The 23,898-nt window shown below is 42.5% G+C and overlaps 1 protein-coding gene across 1 annotated transcript in view; it reads left to right on the top strand.

Annotated features, from left to right (window-relative positions):
* The first annotated feature begins 7,381 nt into the window (after window positions 1-7,381).
* cacnb2b (calcium channel, voltage-dependent, beta 2b) overlaps window positions 7,382-23,898 on the top strand; it is a 74,379-nt gene continuing 57,862 nt past the window's right edge. Inside the window, exons 1-6 of the mRNA XM_064991819.1 lie at window positions 7,382-7,399; window positions 14,042-14,104; window positions 15,102-15,224; window positions 15,461-15,600; window positions 21,003-21,055; window positions 23,824-23,846. Of these exons, the coding sequence (XP_064847891.1) occupies window positions 7,382-7,399; window positions 14,042-14,104; window positions 15,102-15,224; window positions 15,461-15,600; window positions 21,003-21,055; window positions 23,824-23,846 (420 nt within the window). The remainder of the gene's footprint in view (window positions 7,400-14,041; window positions 14,105-15,101; window positions 15,225-15,460; window positions 15,601-21,002; window positions 21,056-23,823; window positions 23,847-23,898) is intronic.

Here is a 23,898-nt window from a genome sequence, read left to right as displayed (position 1 = left end):
CAGCTAACTAAAAGGTGAACAGCTAGCAGGTCACCAGCTAACTAAAAGGTGACCAGCTAACTAAAAGGTGAACAGCTAGCAGGTGACCAGCTATCTAAAAAGTGAACAGCAGACAGGTGACCAGCTAACTAAAGGGTGAAGAGCTAGCAGGTGACCAGCTAACTAAAGGGTGAACAGCTAGCAGGTGACCAGCTATCTAAAAGGTGACCAGCTAACTAAAAGGTGAACAGATAGCAGGTGACTAGCTAACTAAAAGGTAAACAGCCTACAAGTGACCAGCTAACTAAAAGGTGAACAGCTAGCAGGTGACCAGCTAACTAAAAGGTGAACAGCGAGCAGGTGAACAGCTATCTAAAAGGTGAAAAGCTAGCAGGTGACCAGCTAACTAAAAGGCGACGAGCTAACTAAAAGGTGAACAGCTAGCAGGTGACCAGCTAACTAAAAGTTGAACAGCTAACTAAAAAGGTGAACAGCTAGCAGGTGACCAGCTAACTAAAAGGTGAACAGCAAGCAGGTGACCAGCGAACTAAAAGGTGAACAGCTAACTAAAAGGTGAACAGCTAACTAAAAAGTGAACTGCTAAAAGGTGACCAGCTAACTAAAAGGTGACTAGCTAACTAAAAGATGACCAGCTATCTAAAAGGTGACCAGCTAGCAGGTGACCAGCTAACTAAAAAGTGACCAGCTTGCAGGTGACCAGCTAACTAAAAAGTGAACAGCTCGCAGGTGACCAGCTAACTAAAAGGTGAACAGCTAGCAGGTGACCAGCTAACTAAAAGGTGAACAGCTAGCAGGTGACCAGCTAACTAAAAGGTGACGAGCTAACTAAAAGATGACCAGCTAGCAGGTGACCAGCTAACTAAAAGGTGAACAGCTAACAGGTGACCAGCTAACTAAAAGGTGAAAAGCTAGCAGGTGACCAGCTAACTAAAAGGTGAACAGCTAGCAGGTGACCAGCTAACTAAAAGGTGAACAGCTAGCAGGTGACCAGCTAACTAAAAGGTGAACAGCTAGCAGGTGACCAGCTATCTAAAAGGTGAAAAGCTAGTAGGTGAACAGCTAACTAACAGGTGAACAGCTAGCAGGTGACCAGCTAACTAAAAGCTGACCAGCTAACTAAAAGGTGAACAGCTAGCAGGTGACCAGCAATATTAAAATTGAACAGCTAGCAGGTGACCAGCTAACTAAAGGGTGAACAGCTAGCAGGTGACCAGCTAACTAAAGGGTGAACAGCTAGCAGGTGACCAGCTATCTAAAAGGTGACCAGCTAACTAAAGGTGAACAGCTAGCAGGTGACTAGCTAACTAAAAGGTGAACAGCTGGCAGGTGAACAGCTAACTAAAAGGTGAACATCTAGCAGGTGACCAGCTAACTAAAAGTTGACCAGCTAACGAAAAGGTGAACAGCTAGCAGGTGACCAGCTATCTAAAAGGTGACCAGCTAACTAAAAGGTGAACAGCTAGCAGGTGACTAGCTAACTAAAAGGTGAACAGCTGGCAGGTGACCACCTAACTAAAAGGTGAACAGCTAGCAGGTGACCAGCTAACTAAAAGGTGAACAGCGAGCAGGTGAACAGCTATCTAAAAGGTGAAAAGCTAGCAGGTGACCAGCTAACTAAAAGGTGAACAGCTAGCAGGTCACCAGCTAACTAAAAGGTGACCAGCTAACTAAAAGGTGAACAGCTAGCAGGTGACCAGCTATCTAAAAAGTGAACAGCAAGCAGGTGACCAGCTAACTAAAGGGTGAAGAGCTAGCAGGTGACCAGCTAACTAAAGGGTGAACATCTAGCAGGTGACCAGCTATCTAAAAGGTGACCAGCTAACTAAAAGGTGAACAGATAGCAGGTGACTAGCTAACTAAAAGGTAAACAGCTGGCAAGTGACCAGCTAACTAAAAGGTGAACAGCTAGCAGGTGACCAGCTAACTAAAAGGTGAACAGCGAGCAGGTGAACAGCTATCTAAAAGGTGAAAAGCTAGCAGGTGACCAGCTAACTAAAAGGCGACGAGCTAACTAAAAGGTGAACAGCTAGCAGGTGACCAGCTAACTAAAAGTTGAACAGCTAAATAAAAAGGTGAACAGCTAGCAGGTGACCAGCTAACTAAAAGGTGAACAGCAAGCAAGTGACCAGCGAACTAAAAGGTGAACAGCTAACTAAAAGGTGAACAGCTAACTAAAAAGTGAACTGCTAAAAGGTGACCAGCTAACTAAAAGGTGACTAGCTAACTAAAAGATGACCAGCTATCTAAAAGGTGACCAGCTAGCAGGTGACCAGCTAACTAAAAAGTGACCAGCTTGCAGGTGACCAGCTAACTAAAAAGTGAACAGCTCGCAGGTGACCAGCTAACTAAAAGGTGAACAGCTAGCAGGTGACCAGCTAACTAAAAGGTGAACAGCTAGCAGGTGACCAGCTAACTAAAAGGTGACGAGCTAACTAAAAGATGACCAGCTAGCAGGTGACCAGCTAACTAAAAGGTGAACAGCTAACAGGTGACCAGCTAACTAAAAAGGTGAACAGCTAGCAGTTGACCAGCTAACTAAAAGGTGAACAGCTAGCAGTTGACCAGCTAACTAAAAGGTGAACAGCTAGCAGGTGACCAGCTAATTAAAAGGTGAACAGCTAGCAGGTGACCAGCTAACTAAAAGGTGAACAGCTAGCAGGTGACCAGCTAACTAAAAAGTGAACAGCTTGCAGGTGGCCAGCTATCTAAAAGGTTAACAGCTAACTAAAAGGTGACCAGCTAACTAAAAGGTTAACAGCTTGCATGTGACCCGGCTAACTAAAAAGTGAACAGCTAATAGGTGACCAGCTAACTAAAAGGTGACAAGATAACTAAAAGGTGACCAACTAACTTAAAGGTGAACAGCTAGCAGGTGACCAGCTATCTAAAAGGTGACCAGCTAGCAGGTGACCAGCTAACTATAAAGTGAACAGCTAGCAGGTGACCAGCTATCTAAAAGGTGACCAGCTAACTAAAAGGTGACCAGCTAACTAAAAGGTGACCAGCTAACTAAAAGGTGAACAGCTAGCAGGTTACCAGCTAAACAAACGGTGAACAGCTAGCAGGTGACCAGCTAACTAAAAGGTGAACAGCTAGCAGGTGACCAGCTATCTAAAAGGTGACCAGCTAACTAAAAGGTGACCAGCTAACTAAAAGGTGACCAGCTAACTAAAAGGTGAACAGCTAGCAGGTGACCAGCTAAACAAAAGGTGAACAGCTAGCAGGTGACCAGCTAACTAAAGGTGAACAGCTGGCAGGTGACCAGCTAACGAAAAGTTGAACAGCTAACTAAAAGGTGAACAGCTAGCAGGTGACCAGCTAACTAAAAGGTGAACAGCTAACAGGTGACCAGCTAACTAAAAGGTGACTAGCTAACTAAAAGGTGAACAGCTAGCAGGTGACCAGCTAACTAAAAGGTGAACAGCTAACAGGTGACCAGCTAACTAAAAGGTGACCAGCTAACTAAAAAGTGAACAGCTAGCAGGTGACCAGCTAACTAAAAGGTGAACAGCTAGCAGGTGACCAGCTAACTAAAAGATGAACAGCGAGCAGGTGACATCTAGCAGGTGACCAGCTAACTAAAAGTTGAACAGCTAACTAAAAGGTGAACAGCTAGCAGGTGACCAGCTAACTAAAAGGTGAACAGTTAACAGGTGACCAGCTAACTAAAAGGTGACTAGCTAACTAAAAGGTGAACAGCTAGCAGGTGACCAGCTAACTAAAAGGTGAACAGCGAGCAGGTGAACAGCTATCTAAAAGGCGAAAAGCTAGTAGGTGACCAGCTAACTAAAAGGTGAACAGCTAGCAGGTGACCAGCTAACTAAAAGGTGAACAACTAGCAGGTGACCAGCTAACTAAAAGGTGAACAGCGAGCAGGTGACCAGCTAACTAAAAGGCGAAAAGCTAGCAGGTGACCAGCTAACTAAAAGGTGAACAGCTAGCAGGTGACCAGCTATCTAAAAGGTGAACAGCCCCAGTCCTATTTCCCAGTCCTATACCCCAGCCCCAGTCCTATACCTTAGCCCCATACCCCAGCCCAATGCACCAGCTCCAGTTCTATACCCCAGCCCCAGTCCTATACCCAGCTTCACGCTATCTTCAGTCCTGTATCCCAACTCCAGTCCTATACCCCAGCTCCAGCCTTAAGCACCAGCTCCAGCCTTACACCCCAGCTCCAGTCCTATACCTTAGCCCAATACCCCAGCTCCAGTTCTCTACCCAGCTCCAGTCCTATACACCAGCCGTAGCTCTATTACCAGCTCCAGGCCTATACCCAGCTCCAGTCCTACACTCCAGCCCCAGTCCTACAACAAATCGCTGTAACCCCGCTTCAGTCCTATACCCCAGTCCTATACCCAAAAACCATTCCCATACTCCAAATAATTCCTAGCCCTATAACCCAGATCCAGTCCTGTTATCCAGCTCAGGCCCTATAACCCAGATCCAGTCCTAATATCCAGCTCGAGCACTATAACCAAGATCCAGTCCTGTTATCCAGCTACAACCCTATAACCCAGATCCAGTCCTATTATCCAGCTACAGCCCTATAACCCAGCTCCAGTCCTATTATCCAGCTACAGCCCCATCACCGAGATCCAGTCCTATTATCCAGCTCGAGCCCCATAACCCAGATCCAGTCCTATTATCCAGCTACAACCCTATAACCCAGATCCAGTCCTATTATCCAGCTACAACCCTATAACCCAGATCCAGTCCTATTATCCAGCTCGAGCCCTATAACCCAGATCTAGTCCTATTATCCATCTCTAGCCCTATAACCCAGATCCAGTCCTATTATCCAGCTACAACCCTATAACCCAGATCCAGTCCTATTATCCAGCTCAAGCCCTATAACCCAGATCCAGTCCTATTATCCATCTCTAGCCCTATAACCCAGATCCAGTCCTATTATCCATCTCTAGCCCTATATGTCATGTCTTATTATGTCTTGTTCCTGTTCTTTCTCTTCACTCTGTCTCTCTCTGCTGGTCTTATTAGGTTACCTTCTCTTTCTCTCCTTCTCCAGCTGTTCCTCATCTCCTCTAACTACCTCGTTCACCCTTTCCCCACCTGTTCCCTTTTTCCCTCTGATTAGTTCTCTATTTCTCTCTCTGTTCCTGCTTCTTTCGGTGTCAGATTCTCGTTTGAGTTTCTCATGCCAGAAACAAGCTATCGTCTCGTTTGCTTCATCCTTGTCCTATCCTGTCGGAATCTGCCTGGCAGGTGCATCCTGTACTCAGCTAACTGTCTTTCGTTTGCACTGTGTCCAGTTCATCTGATGCTACGTGAGATCAGGTACCACTGTTCCTCTACGACCCACGCCTACCCAGAGCGACCTGCAGCCTGTCGCCGCTAACCCAGCTATTCTCCTCTACTGCTAAGAAGGGGACTCTCTTGTAAATTATCAGAGGGACTTTGTGTTTCATTTGTCGCCCTCTCTGCGGGTTGTCTATTTTTCCCATGATCTACATCTGAAGAGGATCTATGTCTTTCCTGTGTGCTCATTAAATAACTCTGTTTTTGGTTAAACCGCTTTTGGGTCCTCACTCAAGTGCATAACACTATAACCCAGATCCAGTCCTATTATCCAGCTACAGCCCTATAACCCAGATCCAGTCCTATTATCCAACTACAGCCCTATAACCCAGATCCAGTCCTATTATCCAGCTCGAGCCCTATAACCCAGATCCAGTCCTATTATCCATCTCTAGCCCTATAACCCAGATCCAGTCCTATTATCCAGCTCGAGCCCTATAACCCAGATCCAGTCCTATTATCCATCTCTAGCCCTATAACCCAGATCCAGTCCTATTATCCAGCTACAGCCCTATAACCCAGATCCAGTCCTATTATCCAACTACAGCCCTATAACCCAGATCCAGTCCTATTATCCATCTCTAGCCCTATAACCCAGATCCAGTCCTATTATCCAGCTCGAGCCCTATAACCCAGATCCAGTCCTATTATCCATCTCTAGCCCTATAACCCAGATCCAGTCCTATTATCCAGCTACAGCCCTATAACCCAGATCCAGTCCTATTATCCAGCTACAGCCCTATAACCCAGATCCAGTCCTATTATCCAGCTACAGCCCTATAACCCAGGTCCAGCCCTATTATCCAGCTACAGCCCTATAACCCAGGTCCAGCCCTATACCCCAGCCCTATACCACAGCTCCAGTCCTTTACCCCAGCCCAATACCCCAGCCCTACACCCCACACACCAGCCCTATACCACAGCTCCAGTCCTTTACCCCAGCCCAATACCCCAGCCCTATACTACAGCTCCAGTCCGTTACCCCAGCCCAATACCCCAGCCCTACACCCCACACACCAGCCCTATACCACAGCTCCAGTCCTTTACCCCAGCCCAATACCCCAGCCCTACACCCCACACACCAGCCCTATACCACAGCTCCAGTCCTTTACCCCAGCCCAATACCCCAGCCCTATACCACAGCTCCAGTCCGTTACCCCAGCCCAATACCCCAGCCCTACACCCCACACACCAGCCCTATACCACAGCTCCAGTCCTTTACCCCAGCCCAATACCCCAGCCCTACACCCCACACACCAGCCCTATACCACAGCTCCAGTCCTTTACCCCAGCCCAATACCCCAGCCCTATACCACAGCTCCAGTCCTTTACCCCAGCCCAATACCCCAGCCCTATACCACAGCTCCAGTCCTTTACCCCAGCCCTACACCCCACACACCAGCCCTATACCACAGCTCCAGTCCTTTACCCCAGCCCCATACCCCAGCCCCATACCCCAGCCCCATACCCCAGCCCAATACCCCAGCCCCAGCCCTATACCCCAGCCCAATACCCCAGCCCCATACCCCAGCCCAATACCCCAGCCCCAGCCCAATACCCCAGCCCCATACCCCAGCCCCAGCCCCATACCCCAGCCCCAGCCCCATACCCCAGCCCAATAACCCAGCTGCAGTCCTATTCCCCAGCTCCAGTCCTATACCCCAGTCCTATACCCCAGCTCCATAGAACAGCATGCTGTGCAGAGGAAGCAACAGATGTCTCTCTGAGCCTTTAATTCCACCAAGGGTCTGGAGGGGTGACTACACTGTCTGTTAATACATGCTAGCTGATAAAGAGGCTTATTGAAGCCATTCACACCACTCAGCTCTGAGTCCTCAGCCATGCTGCACTTCACCAGGGGTTTGGATTCTGTCCTTGGTCATACAAAGGGCTCTTCTCTCAGGAATCTGTTATGAATGTTATACTTCTATCAAACAACAGTCTCTTTGGATACATTGCGCGACAGTAGTTTGTAAAGAAGGAGTTTGTTTTGTGATATATGGGTCCTTGTTTGGACTAATGCGATCAGGGAAACCAACGGATATCTCACCCACAACAGACTAACATGCCTCCAAAGAAAAAGGTAAAGTGTTTAGTGTTTGTGTGTGTGTGTGTGTGTGTGTGCACAGGGAAGAATGGGATAATGTACCATCTGTTGTGTTGACTGTTAATCCCTTCATCTCTGTGTGAGTCATTTCTGCATGGCTTCTCTGAAACAGACAGGGGGACTGGGTCTATCTGAAACACAGGGTCAGGGTTACTGGGAGGAGGACTGGGTCTATCTGAAACACAGGGTTAGGGGTTAGGGTTACTGGGAGGAGGACTGGTCTAACTGAAACACAGGGTTAGGGTTACTGGGAGGAGGACTTGGTCTATCTGAAACACAGGGTTAGGGTTACTGGGAGGAGGACTGGTCTATCTGAAACACATGGTTAGGGTTACTGGGAGGAGGACTGGTCTATCTGAAACACAGGGTCAGGGTTACTGGGAGGAGGACTTGGTCTATCTGAAACACAGGGTCAGGGTTACTGGGAGGAGGACTGGGTCTATCTGAAACACAGGGTCAGGGTTACTGGGAGGAGGACTGGGTCTATCTGAAACACAGGGTTAGGGGTTAGGGTTACTGGGAGGAGGACTGGTCTAACTGAAACACAGGGTTAGGGTTACTGGGAGGAGGACTTGGTCTATCTGAAACACAGGGTTAGGGTTACTGGGAGGAGGACTGGTCTATCTGAAACACATGGTTAGGGTTACTGGGAGGAGGACTGAGTAGAAACCAACAAGTGTCGACCAGAGGGATGAAAGAGTTTCTGATGTTAGTAGAGAAATGGAGACAATTGCAGATTTGTTGGCTTTATCAAACTGCATCTCAATTTTTTATGTGACAAATGCCAGCTCTGCCAATTACTGTACATTCTACAGGGCTGTTCCAGTGTTGTATTGCAGTCTACAGTCTACTGTGTTACATTGCAATCTACAGTCCGGGAAACTGTGTTCTATTACAGTCTACAGGCCAGTCTACTGTGTTGTATTACAGTCTACAGGCCAGTCTATAGTGTTGTATTACAGTCTACAGGCCAGTCTACAGTGTTGTATTACAGTCTACAGGCCAGTCTACTGTGTTGTATTACAGTCTACAGGCCAGTCTACTGTGTTGTATTACAGTCTACAGGCCAGTCTACTGTGTTGTATTGCAGTCTACAGGCCAGTCTACAGTGTTGTATTACAGTCTACAGGCCAGTCTACTGTGTTGTATTAAAGTCTACATGCCAGTCTACTGTGTTGTATTACAGTCTACAGGCCAGTCTACAGTGTTGTATTACAGTCTACTGGCCAGTCTAATGTGTTGTATTACAGTCTACAGGCCAGTCTACAGTGTTGTATTGCAGTCTACTGGCCAGTCTAATGTGTTGTATTGCAGTCTACTGGCCAGTCTAATGTGTTGTATTGCAGTCTACTGGCCAGTCTAATGTGTATATTGCAGTCTACCGGCCAGTCTAATGTGTGTAGTGCAGTCTACTGGCCAGTCTAATGTGTATAGTGCAGTCTACTGGCCAGTCTAATGTGTGTAGTGCAGTCTACTGGCCAGTCTACTTTGTTGTATTGCAGTCTACCGGCCAGTCTAATGTGTATATTGCAGTCTACCGGCCAGTCTAATGTGTTGTATTACAGTCTACAGGCCAGTCTAATGTGTATATTGCAGTCTACCGGCCAGTCTAATGTGTATATTGCAGTCTACTGGCCAGTCTAATGTGTGTAGTGCAGTCTACTGGCCAGTCTAATGTGTATATTGCAGTCTACCGGCCAGTCTAATGTGTGTAGTGCAGTCTACTGGCCAGTCTAATGTGTATATTGCAGTCTACCGGCCAGTCCAATGTGTGTAGTGCAGTCTACAGGCCAGTCTACTGTGTTGTATTGCAGTCTACAGTTTACTGTGTTTTATTTCAGTTTACAGTCTACTTTGTTGTATTGCAGTCTACCGGCCAGTCTAATGTGTATATTGCAGTCTACCGGCCAGTCTAATGTGTGTAGTGCAGTCTACTGGCCAGTCTACTTTGTTGTATTGCAGTCTACCAGCCAGTCTAATGTGTATATTGCAGTCTACCGGCCAGTCTAATGTGTGTAGTGCAGTCTACTGGCCAGTCTACTTTGTTGTATTGCAGTCTACCGGCCAGTCTAATGTGTTGTATTACAGTCTACCGGCCAGTCTAATGTGTGTAGTGCAGTCTACTGGCCAGTCTAATGTGTGTAGTGCAGTCTACTGGCCAGTCTACTTTGTTGTATTGCAGTCTACCGGCCAGTCTAATGTGTTGTATTACAGTCTACCGGCCAGTCTAATGTGTGTAGTGCGGTGTACAGGCCAGTCTATTGTGTTGTATACAACCTACTGTGTTCTATTGCAGGCTACAGGCTGATTCTATTAACCTGAATAGGGCAATCCTCTTAGCGGTTAGGGTTGACTGGGCTTTAGACAGAGATGACTCCTCTTTTCTAGCAGAAATGGAGCAAGGTATCTAGAACATTCTAGCAGAAGAAAGGAAAGACAGGGAAGTGAAGAACAGTTATAACAGTAGTGCGAGAGAGGCAACAATAATGACAACAATTGTAACGGTCGGATTAACATTGAGCTATGATGAAAAAGTGAATTTGAACAGATTGACAACTATGTATGCTAAATGGAAGATAGCAAACCTGCCCACTTCCTCAACACATAGGCTGGGATTCAATCAGGACTGCATTAGATTGCGTTATAGAGCGTTTGACAATTAAAATTAACTCCCAATTAATTCATAACCTGCTGAGTTTACCTTGAATGCGAATGAGCTAACCTTGCCTTTAAAACCTGCGCTGACAACAAGAGGTAGCATTTCCTTTAAACCTGCATTGTCTACAAGATGCGAACGTGCTAACCTTGCCTTTAAAACCTGTGCTGACAACAAGAGATAGCATTTCCTTTAAACCTGCATTGTCTACAAGATGCGAACGTGCTAACCTTGCCTTTAAAAACTGCGCTGACAACAAGAGGTAGCATTTCCTTTAAACCTGCATTGTCTACAAGATCCGAACGAGCTAACCTTGCCTTTAAAACCTGAATTATCTACAAGAGGTAGCACTGCCTTTAAACCTGCATTGTCCACAAGTGGTAGCATTGCCATTAAACTTGCATTGTCTACAAGTGGTAGCATTGCCTTTAAACCTGCAGTGTCAATAAGTGATAACATTGCCTTTAAATCATGCAGTGTCGACAAGAAGTAGCATTGCCTTTAACTTCTTATGGCCGGGGGCAGTATTGAGTAGCTTGGATGAATAAGGTGCCCTGAGTTGCCCAGAGTAAACTGCCTGCTCCTCTGTCCCAGTTGCTAATATATGCATATTATTAGTATATTTGGATAGAAAACACTGAATGATGTCTGTGAGTATAACAGAACTCATATGGCAGGCAAAAACCTGAGAAAATATCCTAACAGGAAGTGGGAAATCTGAGGCTTGTAGTTTTTTTAAACTTGCATTGTCTACAAGAGGTAGCATTGCCTTTAAAACCTGCAGTGTCTACAATAGGTAGCATTGCCTTTAAAACTTGCATTGTCTACAATAGGTAGCATTGCCTTTAAAACTTGCATTGTCTACAAGTGGTAGCATTGCCTTTAATTGTGACTAGGGGGCAGTATTTTCATTTTTGGAAGAAAAAAACGTTCCCGTAGTAAACGGGATATTTTGTCAGGACAAGATGCTAGAATATGCATATAATTGACAGCTTAGGATAGAAAACATTCTAAAGTTTCCAAAACTGTACACATATTGTCTGTGAGTATAACAGAACTGATGTTGCAGGCGAAAGCCTGAGAAAAATCCAATCTGGAAGTGCCTCATGTTTTGAAAGCGCTGCGTTCCAATGTGTCCCTATTGAGCAGTGAATGGGCTATTAAACAGATTACTCCTTCTCCATATTCCCGAAGGTGTCTACAGCATTGTGACGTAGTTTTACACATTTCTGTTGAAGAATACCCGTAGGCGGCTACATTGCGTCAGTGGTCACCTGATGCTCCCGGAGAGATTCTTGAGTAAAATACAGAGGTAGCCATTACTCCAATTGGTCCTCCTGAAAAACGAATTGTCCCGATGGATATATTATCAAATAGATATTTGAAAAACACCTTGAGGATTGATTATAAACAACGTTTGCCATGTTTCTGTCGATATTATGGAGCTAATTTGAGACACAGCTCTTTTGCACACCAATATCTCTACCTGTACATGACCATCTGATCATTTATCACTTCATTTATCACTCCAGTGTTAATCTGCAAAATTGTAATTATTTGCCTACCTCCTCATGCCTTTTGCACACAATGTATATAGACTCTCCTTTTTTCTACTGTATTATTGACTTGTTAATTGTTTACTCCATGTGTAACTCTGTGTTGTCTGTTCACACTGCTATTCTTTATCTTGGCCAGGTCGCAGTGGCAAATGAGAACTTGTTCTCAACTAGCCTACCTGGTTAAATAAAGGTGAATTAAAAAAATTAAAAAGTGTCTGTGCACACCGTGTGCCCTCAGGCCGCTACTCCGCCACTACCACATATCTACAGTACTAAATCCATGTGTATGTATTTGAGTATGTTATCGTGTGCGTGTGTATGTATGTACAGTATGTGTCTGTGCCAATGTTTGTGTTGCTTCACAGTCCCCGCTGTTCCTTAAGGTGTGTTTTTATCTGTTATTTTAAATCTAGTTTTACTGCTTGCATCAGTTACTTGATGTGGAATTGAGTTCCATGTAGTCATGGTTCTATGTAGTACTGTGCGCCTCCCATAGTCTGTTCTGGACTTGGGGACTGTGAAGAGACCTCTGGTGACATGTCTTGTGGGGTATGTATGGGTGTCCGAGCTGTGTGCCAGCAGTTCAAACAGACAACTCGGTGCATTCAACATGTCAATACCTCTCATAAAAACAAGTAGTGATGAAGTCAATCTCTCCTCCACTTTGAGCCAAGAGAGATTGACATGCATATTATTAATATTAGCTCTCTGTACATCCAAGGGCCAGCTGTGCTGCCCCGTTCTGAGCCAATTGCCACTTTCCTAAGTCCTTTTTTTGTGGCACCTGACCACACGACTGAACAGTAGTCCATGTGCTACAAAACTAGGGCCTGTGGGATCTGCCTTGTTGATAGTGTGGTTAAGAAGGTAGAAACTAGAGCCTGTAGGACCTGCCTTGTTGATAGTGCTGTTAAGAAGGTAGAAACTAGAGCCGGTAGGACCTGCCTTGTTGATAGTGTTGTTAAAGAAGGTAGAAACTAGAACCTGTAGGATCTGCCTTGTTGATGGTGTTGTTAAGAAGGTAGAAACTAGAACCTGTAGGATCTGCCTTGTTGATAGTGTTGTTAAGAAGGTAGAGCAGCGCTTTATTATTGATTTACTTCTCCCCATCTTAGCTACTGTTGTATCAATATGTTTTGACCATGACAGTTTACAGTCCAGGGTTACTCCAAGCAGTTTAGTCATTTCAACTTACTCAATTTCCACATTATTTATTACAATATTTAGTTGAGGTTTAGGGTTTAGTGAATGATTTGTCCCAAATACAATGCTTTTAGTTTTAGAAATATTTAGGACTAACTTATTCCTTGCCATCCACTCTGAAACTAGCTGCAGCTCTTTGATAAATGTTGCAGTCATTTCAGTCGCTGTAGTAGCTGACATGTATTGTGTTGATTCATCCGCATACATAGAAACCTTACTCAAAGCCAGAGGCATGTCATTATTAGTTTGAAAAAAGCAATGGGCCTAGACAGCTTCCCTGGGGAATTCCTGATTCTTCCTGGATTATGTTGGAAAGGCTTCCATTAAAGAACACCCTCTGAGTTCTGTTAGGCAGGAAACTCTTTATCCACAATATAAATCACATCATCATTACAAACTAAAAAAGGACCATTCTAATTCTACATCACATCATCAATGCAAACTAAGGCGGCCCAAGTCTAATTCTAAATCACCATTACAAACTAACTCGATCCAAGTCTAAATCTACATCACCATTACACATTAAAGAGGCCCAAGTCTAATTCTATATTACATCATCATTACAAACAGAAGCAGATCAAGTCTAATTCTACATAAACATTACAAACTAATGTTGACAAAGTCTACTTCTACATCACATCATCATTACGAACTAATCCGTCCCAAGTCTAATTCTAAGTCAAATTATCATTACAAACTAAAGAGGCCCAAGCTTAATTCTACATTACATCAGCACGGCAAACTAAAGCGGTCCCCAAGTCTAATTCCAAATCATCATTAAAGCAGCCCAAGTCTAATTCTAAGTCATCATTACAAACTAATGCAGCCCTACTCTAATTCTACATCATCATTACAAACTAAAGCTGCCCAAGTCCAATTCTCCATTACACCAACATTACAGACTACAGCAGCCCAAGTCTAATTCTTCGTCACATAATCAACACAAACTAAGGCGGCCCAAGTCTAATTCTACATTACCATTACAATTTAGAGGCCCAAATGGAATTCTATGTAATTCCTTACAAACTAAGGTGGCCCAAGTCTAATTCTACACCATCATTACAAACTAAAGAGGCCCAATTCTAATTCTGCATCACATCATATTTACAAACTAAAGGGGCCCAAGTCTAATTCTACATCAACTCATCATTACAAACTAAAGCATCCCAAGTCTAAATCTGACTCCCTTTCTCTCTCCAGACCCTGAGGGATGTAGATGGTCATGAGGAGCGGAATGCCCAGGTCCAGTTGGAGAAGGCCAAGGTACGCCCCCAATCTAACTACCTCGATCCCTTGTTTCCTATCTCCTTCCTTACTTGGTTTCAGAGCATTTCATGTTATTATGTATGTAAATCTGAGACACTAAATCTGGTATTCTATGTATTAATTTGTGGATGTCCATTATCCAATTCGTATGATATGTTGAGAATTGCAAAACCTACACTATGTTACGTATTTGCACAATGTATGTTATGTTTTGAATTACAATTTGTTTAGTCTAACGTTAGCTAGATGGCTAATGTTAGCTAGCTGGCTAACGTTAGCTTGGCTAGGAGGTAAGTTTAAGTTTAGGAGTTAGGTTAAAGTGTTAAGGTTAGGGGAAGGGTTAGCTAAAAGGTTTAAGGTCTGTGTTAGGGGAAGGGTTAGCTAACATGCTAAGTACTTGGAAAGTAGCTAAAAATGTGTAACTAGTTGAACAGTTATTAGCTAAATGAGCTAAAATGCTCAAGTTTTCCATGATGAAATTCAAATACACAATCTTTGGGTTGCTAGATGTTCACCTTATTCATCCACCCATCCACCCTGATCAACCCCCATTCTTTCCCTTTTTTATTAATAAAGTTACATCTTATGTAACCATATCAAACATAACATATCATACTAATTTGAATATACCTGATTTACATTTGATTATCTTACGTCTACTCAGAGACCAGACTGCCTCCCCATCTCTTCTCTATGTTACCAGTGCAAGTCTGTTGTCTTCACTGTTACCAGTACAAGTCTGTTGTCTTTGTTACCAGTACAAGTCTGTTGTCTTCCCTCTTACCAGTACAAGTCTGTTGTCTTCCCTCTTACCAGTACAGGTCTGTTGTCTTCTCTGTTACCAGGACGAGTCTGTTGTCTTCTCTGTGTTCCCGGTGCACTTCTGTTGTCTTCTCTGTTTAAACAGTACGCCTATTGTCTTCCCTGTTACCAGTACGTCTGTTGTTGTCTCTGTTTAACCAGTTCAAGCCTGTTGTCTTCTCTGTTTAACCAGTACAAGCCTGTGGCATTTGCTGTGCGGTGTAACTTCTATTACATACCAGCAGACGACGACAACATCCCAGTACCAGGCCAGGCTGTGACCTTCGAGGCCAGAGACTTTCTACACGTCAAAGAGGTTAGAGTGTAACCCTTAACCCCTATCCTTTAACCACTAGCTCTATGATAGTGATGATGGTAATAATGTAGTGGTGATGATGATGGTTATGGGAATGCATCACACTCCTTCCCTTCTCTGAATCTACCCCTCTCTTTTTACATGTCTTGTTTAGTCTGATGTTTTGTTAAATAAGTGCTAAATTATGTATTATTATTCATAGTAAATCCAGTTCACTGCCTGCCTTGTCTGAACAGAAGTTTAATAGTGACTGGTGGCTTGGGCGTCCGGTGAAAGAGGATGGAGTGGTGGGGTTCATACCCAGTCCAACCAACCTGGAGACCATCCTGATAAGGAGAGATGTCCAGGCCAGGAAAGCTGCCAAAGCTCTGGCCAGGTACACAGCCATAAGCCTGATCCTGACCCTTGACACCCTAACCCTGCTGGTAGCTACTGGTACTGTGCTTCTACATCTGCATTGCTTGCTGTTTAGGGTTTTAAGCTGGGTTACTGTATAGCACTTTGTGACATCGGCTGATAAAAAAAGGGCTTTATAAATAAATGTGATTGATTGGTACTGCTACTACTACTGCTGATACAATTACTACTACTGATGCTATTACTACTAGTACTACTGCTGCTATTACTAGTGTAACAGTATAATTTTAAACCGTCCCCTCGCCCATACCCGGGCGCGAACCAGGGACCTTCTGCACACATCAACAACAGTCACCCTCGAAGCGTCGTTACCCATCTCTCCACAAAAGCCACTGCCCTTGCAGAGCAAGGGGAACTACTACTTCAAGGTCTCAGAGCAAGTGACGTCACCAATTGAAATGCTATTTAGCGCACACCGCTAACTAAGCTAGCCGTTTCACATCCGTTACACTCACCACCCTTTTGACCTTTGTCCTTTTCCGCAGCAACCAGTGATCCGGGTCAACAGCATCAATGTAACAGTATAACTTTAAACTGTCCCCTCGCCCATACCCGGGCGCGAACCAGGGACTCTCTGCACACATCAACAACAGTCACCCTCGAAGCGTCGTTACCCATCGCTCCACAAAAGCCGCGGCCCTTGCAGAGCAAGGGGAACTACTACTTCAAGGTCTCAGAGCACGTGACGTCACCGATTGAAACGCTATTTAGCGCACACCGCTAACTAAGCTAGCCGTTTCACATCCGTTACACTAGTAGTAGTACTACTACTGCTGCTGCTAATACTACTACTACTACTGCTGCTGCTACTACTACTACTACTACTACTACTACTACCACTACTGCTATTACCACTGCTGCTACAATTTCTAGTAATACTAATGCTGCTAATAATATTTATGCTGCTACCACTGCTGCAACTACAGCTACTACTATTACAACAACAAATAATACTACTGCTGCTATTACTACTAGTACAAATAATAGTACATATACTACTGTCAGGACCCGGTTACGAACCTGGGTCTCCGGAGTGAGAAACAGTCACTTAACCAACTGAGCCACGAATAGTCAGCAGAACCCAGAAGATGAGGCAGACACAGCAGTACTTAAGACGGTGTATTTAATAAAGTAAAAAGGAGAAGTCCTTAAATACAAAAATGGCAAATCCAAAAGGTGGTAGGAATAGCACAAAAAAAGCCTCAAGAGATACTCAAAAACAAAAACAGAATTCCACAAGAGCATCTCTCTGGGAAGTGGAAGGGCAGGGGTGTATGCTTCATGAATAATGACTCATAGTGTAATCATAACAACATACAGAAACTCAAGTCCTTCTGCTCACCCGACCTAGAATTCCTTACTATCAAATGCCGGCCATATTACCTCCCAAGAGAATTCTCATCAGTTATCTTCACAGCTGTGTACATTCCCCCTCAAAGAGACAACAAGATGGCCCTCAAGGAACTTCACTGGACTTTAAGTAAACTGGAAACCATATATCCTGAGGCTGCATTTATTGTAGCTGGGGATTTTAACAAAGCAAATTTGAGAACAAGGCTGCCTAAATTCAATCAGCATATTGATTGCAGTACACGCGGGGGTAATACACTCGATCACTGCTACTCTAACTTCTGCAATGCATACAAAGGCCTACAAAGGCCTCCCCTGCCCTCCCTTCGGCAAATCTGACCATGATGCCACGTGCTTGTACCGTCTGATAGGCAGAAACTCAAACAGGATGTACCAGTGACTAGAACCATTCAACACAGGTCTGACCAATCGAAATCCATGCTTCATGATTGTTTTGATCACGTGGACTGGGATATGTTCCAGTCAGCCTCGAAGAACAACATCGATCTATACGCTGACTGTGAGTGAGTTTATAAAGAAGTGCATTGGAGATGTTGTACCCACTGAGACTATTAAAACCTACCCTAACCAGAAACTGTGGATGGATGGTGGCATTCGCGCAAAACTGAAAGCGCGAATGCCGCATTTAACCATGGAACGAGGTCTGGGAATATGGATGAATATAAACAGTGTACTTATTCCCTCCACAAGGCATTCAAACAAGCGAAATGCCAGTACAGGGACTAAGTGGAGTCGCAATTCAATGCCTCAGACACGAGACGTATGTGGCAGGGTCTACAGGAAATCACAGACTACAAAAAGAAAACCAGCCACGTAACACTTCCAGACAAACTAAACACCTTCTTTGCCCGACTTGAGGATAATACAGTGCCACCTTTGCGGCCCGCTAATGAGGATGGCGCCCCCCAGCCCCTCATTGTGTTATTTAAAACATATGAAAGGTGGCCAGACTGACTACCCAATCTACTACGCCTTGTGAGTGTCCAGTCTCCCATGGACCACGGAGTTGAGCTGAACATCTGTCTGTTGGATTGGGACAGATCAACACTGCCCTACTCAGACAGTTTAGCTATAGGAGGCATTACAGCCTGGGTTACAGTAAGATTGATGTACTTAGAAAGCAGGTTATGCTTTTGTCACAGCCGAGCCAACAGCTGGAGGATATTTTCCCCTATCTGCTTGATGGTGGTGCATATAGGGCAGACCTTATCTTCAACTTGTGACTGTGTGGAAATCATCTCACACCATAAGCATTTATGCCCAGCTGTGGATAAAAACACAGGTCGGGTAGCACTGCTAGCATTAGCCTGTTCCGTTTTCATTGTGGCTAGCAGCTAACTGCTACTTAACATGAATCCGGGACACAAACTTGTGGTCCCAGCTATGAAGGCTGACTGCCTCGAGGAAACCATAGCAATACTTTAGCTATGATTAAAAACTATTTCATGAAAACTATTTCATAAAAACAACACACCGAGTGTATATGGTACACTATTCTGTTTCACAGTTTGATGATGTCTGTTGCGAGATGATGGACACATATCTCCTCTACTGCTGCTGCTGCTACTACTGCTACTATTATTACTACTACTACTACTATCACAACTACAATCACTACAACTATTAGTAATGCTATTACTACTACTACTACTGTTATTACTATTACTACTACTATTACTTCTAATATTACTACTATCACTACTAGTATTCCTACTATTACGCCTACTACCATCACTACTGATATCTCTACTACTACTGTTACTACTATTACTACTATTACTACTACAACTGCTACTACTACTACTACTACTACTGTTACTACTACTACTGCTACTACTACGACTACTACTACTGTTATTAATACTACTACTACTACTACTGTTATTACTACTACAACTGCTACTATTACTACTACTACTACTGTTACTACTACTACTGCTACTACTACAACTACTACTACTGTTATTACTACTACTACTACTACTGTTATTACTACTACTACTGTAATTACTACTACTACTACTACTACTGTTACTACTACTACTGTAATTACTACTACTACTACTACTACTACAACTACTACTACTACTACAAATACTACTACTACTACTACTACTATTACTACTACTGTTATTACTACTAATACTACTACTACTATTACTACTACTACCACTACTATTACTACCACTATATCTACTACTACTACTACTACTTCTACTATTACTACTACTACTACTACTACTACTACTACTACTACTACTACTACTATGTCTACTATTACTACTATCACTTCCATTATTCCTACTACTATTGTTACTATCATTACTACTACCATCACTACTACTATCTGTACTACTACTGTTATTACTACTCCTATTACTAATACCATTATTACTACTATCACTTCTACAATTTTTACTACTATTACTACTACCACTACTACCATTATTGCTACTATTACTCTTACTGCTACTACTATAACTACTAGCATTATTACTACTATTACCACTACTATTGTTATAATTACTACTACCAATATTACTATTACCATTATTACTACTATTACTACTACCATTATTACTATTACTATTACCATTATTACTATTCCCATTATTACTATTACTACTACCATTATTACTATTGCCATTATTATTAGTAGTATTACTACTATTGCTACTACCATTATTGCTATCACTACTACCATGATTACTATTACCATTATTACTACTGTTATTACTACTATTATTACTTCCATTATTACTATTGCTACTACCATTATTACAATTGCTTCTACCATTATTACTATTTCTACTACCATTATTGATATTACCATTATTACTACTGTTATTACAGCCATTATTACTATCACTACTACCAGTATTACTATTACCATTATTATTCATGTTATTACTACCATTATTACTACTATTATTACTATTGCCACTACCATTATTACTATTGCTACTACCATTATTACTCATGTCATTATTACTACTGTTATTGCTGCCATTATTACTATCACTGCTACGTTATTACTATTACCATTATTACTACTGTTATTACTACTAGTACTACTATCACTACAGCCATTATTACTATTGCCATTATTACTACTGTTACTACCGTTATTACCATCACTACTTCCGTTATTACTATTACCATTATTACTATTACTACTACCATTATTACTATTGCTACTACCGTTATTACTATTACCATTATTACTAGTGTTATTGCTACTATTTTTACTATTGCTACCATTGTTACTATTACTATTACGACTACCATTATTGCTATTACTACTACCATTATTACTATTACCATTGTAATTTTTACTTTTATCACTACTACTATCACTACTACTATTATTACTACTATTAATCATACTACTATTACTGTTACTACTACTGTTACTACTACCATTCTTACTAGTATTACGACTGACATTTTTACTACTATTTCTACTGTCACTACTACCATTACTACTACTATTACTCATACTACTACTACTGTCACTACTACTTTTATTACTACTACTACTCATACTAATACTACTGCTACTATTATTACTATAGCTACCATTGTTACTATTACTGTTACTACTACCATTATTACTATTGCTACTACCATTATTACTATTACCATTACCATTACCATTTTTACTACTATCACTACTACTATCACTACTACTATTATTACTACTTTACTCATACTACTACTACTGTTACTACTACCATTCTTACTAATATTACTACTGACATTTTTACTACTATTTCTACTGTCACTACTACCATTACTACTACTATTACTCATACTACTACTACTGTCACTACTACCATTATTACTACTATTACTCATACTACTACTACTGTCACTACTACCATTATTACTAATATTACTTCTACTAGTATTACTAAAATGACTGCTGCTGCTGCTTTAATAAAATGGACTACGATGACTAAGATGAGTTCCTCACTTTTCTTCTTTCAGTAAAGCAGCAGTTTCTCAAGACACAAATAAAAAGTACACCCCGCCTTCAACTGGTGAGGTTTTATTTTGTTTCAGTGTTTTAATTCATTGATGGGTGTATTATTGTATTTCTTCTGCTTTTATTAATTAAAACGTGAATTATTTCTGGCTGTATATTTAATTGAAATGTGTATTGTTGCTTCTAGTGGTTAGGTTAGGTGGATTATTGTGTCTGTTAGGAGTAGGTGTGGTATTGTGTCTGTAAGGGGTTAGGTGTGGTATTGTATATGTGAGGGGTTAGATGTAGTATTGTATATGTGAGGGGTAGGTGTAGTATTGTATATGTGAGGGGGTAGGTGTAGTATTGTATATGTGAGGGGTTAGGTGTAGTATTGTATATGTGAGGGGTAGGTGTAGTATTGTATATGTGAGGGGGTAGGTGTAGTATTGTATATGTGAGGGGGTAGGTGTAGTATTGTATATGTGAGGGGGTAGGTGTAGTATTATATATGTGAGGGGGTAGGTGTAGTATTGTATATGTGAGGGGGTAGGTGTAGTATTGTATAAGTGAGGGGTAGGTGTAGCATTGTATATGTGAGGGGTTAGGTGTAGTATTGTATATGTGAGGGGTAGGTGTAGTATTGTATATGGGAGGGTTAGGTGTAGTATTGTATATGTGAGGGGGTAGGTGTGGTATTGTGGCTGTTAGGGGTTAGGTGTAGTATTGGATAATGGAGGGGTAGGTATAGTATTGTATATATGAGGGGGTTAGGTGTAGTATTGTATATATGAGGGGGTAGGTGTCGTATTGTATATGTGAGGGGGTAGGTGTAGTATTGTATATGTGAGGGGGTAGGTGTAGTATTGTATATGTGAGGGGTTAGGTGTAGTATTGTGGCTGTTAGGGATAGGTGTAGTATTGTGGCTGTTAAGGGTAGGTGTAGTATTGTATATGTGAGGGGGTAGGTGTAGTATTATATATGTGAGGGGGTAGGTGTAGTATTGTATATGTGAGGGGGTAGGTGTAGTATTGTATATGTGAGGGGGTAGGTGTAGTATTGTATATGTGAGGGGTTAGATGTAGTATTGTATATGTGAGGGGGTAGGTGTAGTATTGTATATGTGAGGGGGTAGGTGTAGTATTGTATATGTGAGGGGGTAGGTGTAGTATTGCATATGTGAGTGGTTAGGTGTAGTATTGTATATATGAGGGTTTAGGTGTAGTATTGTATATGTGAGGGGGTAGGTGTAGTATTGTATATGTGAGGGGGTAGGTGTATTATTGTATATGTGAGGGTGTAGGTGTAGTATTGTATATGTGAGGGGTAGGTGTAGTATTGTATATGTGAGGGGGTAGGTGTAGTGTTGTATATGTGAGGGGGTAGGTGTGGTATTGTATATGTGAGGGGGTAGGTGTAGTATTGTATATATGAGGGGATATGTGTAGTATTGTATATGTGAGGGGGTAGGTGTAGTATTGTATATGTGAGGGGGTAGGTGTAGTATTGTATATGTGAGGGGGTAGGTGTGGTATTGTATATGTGAGGGGGTAGGTGTAGTATTGTATATGTGAGGGGATATGTGTAGTATTGTATATGTGAGGGGGTAGGTGTAGTATTATATATGTGAGGGGGTAGGTGTAGTATTGTATATGTGAGGGGGTAGGTGTAGTATTGTATAAGTGAGGGGTAGGTGTAGCATTGTATATGTGAGGGGTTAGGTGTAGTATTGTATATGTGAGGGGTAGGTGTAGTATTGTATATGGGAGGGGTTAGGTGTAGTATTGTATATGTGAGGGGGTAGGTGTGGTATTGTGGCTGTTAGGGGTTAGGTGTAGTATTGGATAATGGAGGGGTAGGTATAGTATTGTATATATGAGGGGGTTAGGTGTAGTATTGTATATATGAGGGGGTAGGTGTCGTATTGTATATGTGAGGGGGTAGGTGTAGTATTGTATATGTGAGGGGGTAGGTGTAGTATTGTATATGTGAGGGGTTAGGTGTAGTATTGTGGCTGTTAGGGATAGGTGTAGTATTGTGGCTGTTAAGGGTAGGTGTAGTATTGTATATGTGAGGGGGTAGGTGTAGTATTGTATATGTGAGGGGTTAGATGTAGTATTGTATATGTGAGGGGGTAGGTGTAGTATTGTATATGTGAGGGGGTAGGTGTAGTATTGTATATGTGAGGGGGTAGGTGTAGTATTGCATATGTGAGTGGTTAGGTGTAGTATTGTATATATGAGGGTTTAGGTGTAGTATTGTATATGTGAGGGGGTAGGTGTAGTATTGTATATGTGAGGGGGTAGGTGTATTATTGTATATGTGAGGGTGTAGGTGTAGTATTGTATATGTGAGGGGTAGGTGTAGTATTGTATATGTGAGGGGGTAGGTGTAGTGTTGTATATGTGAGGGGGTAGGTGTGGTATTGTATATGTGAGGGGGTAGGTGTAGTATTGTATATATGAGGGGATATGTGTAGTATTGTATATGTGAGGGGGTAGGTGTAGTATTGTATATGTGAGGGGGTAGGTGTAGTATTGTATATGTGAGGGGGTAGGTGTGGTATTGTATATGTGAGGGGGTAGGTGTAGTATTGTATATATGAGGGGATATGTGTAGTATTGTATATGTGAGAGGGTAGGTGTAGTATTGTATATGTGAGGGGGTAGGTGTAGTGTTGTATATGTGAGGGGGTAGGTGTAGTATTGTATATGTGAGGGGGTAGGTGTAGTATTGTATATGTGAGGGGGTAGGTGTAGTATTGTATATGTGAGGGGGTATGTGTGGTATTGTATGAGCTGATGGAATGCATGTTTTCACTTCTGTCTTCTTTCTCCCCACAGTTGCTCAAGCTCAAAAGAAGTCGGTAAGTGTGTTTGTATGTTAGTGTGTTATTTTCATGCCGGTCAGCGTTATAA

This window comes from Oncorhynchus masou, chromosome 17 (genome assembly GCF_036934945.1).
Source record: "Oncorhynchus masou masou isolate Uvic2021 chromosome 17, UVic_Omas_1.1, whole genome shotgun sequence".
NCBI classification, from domain to species: Eukaryota; Metazoa; Chordata; class Actinopteri; order Salmoniformes; family Salmonidae; genus Oncorhynchus; species Oncorhynchus masou.
Note: the sequence above shows the minus strand (reverse complement) of the source record. Positions and strands in the feature narration are given on the sequence as shown.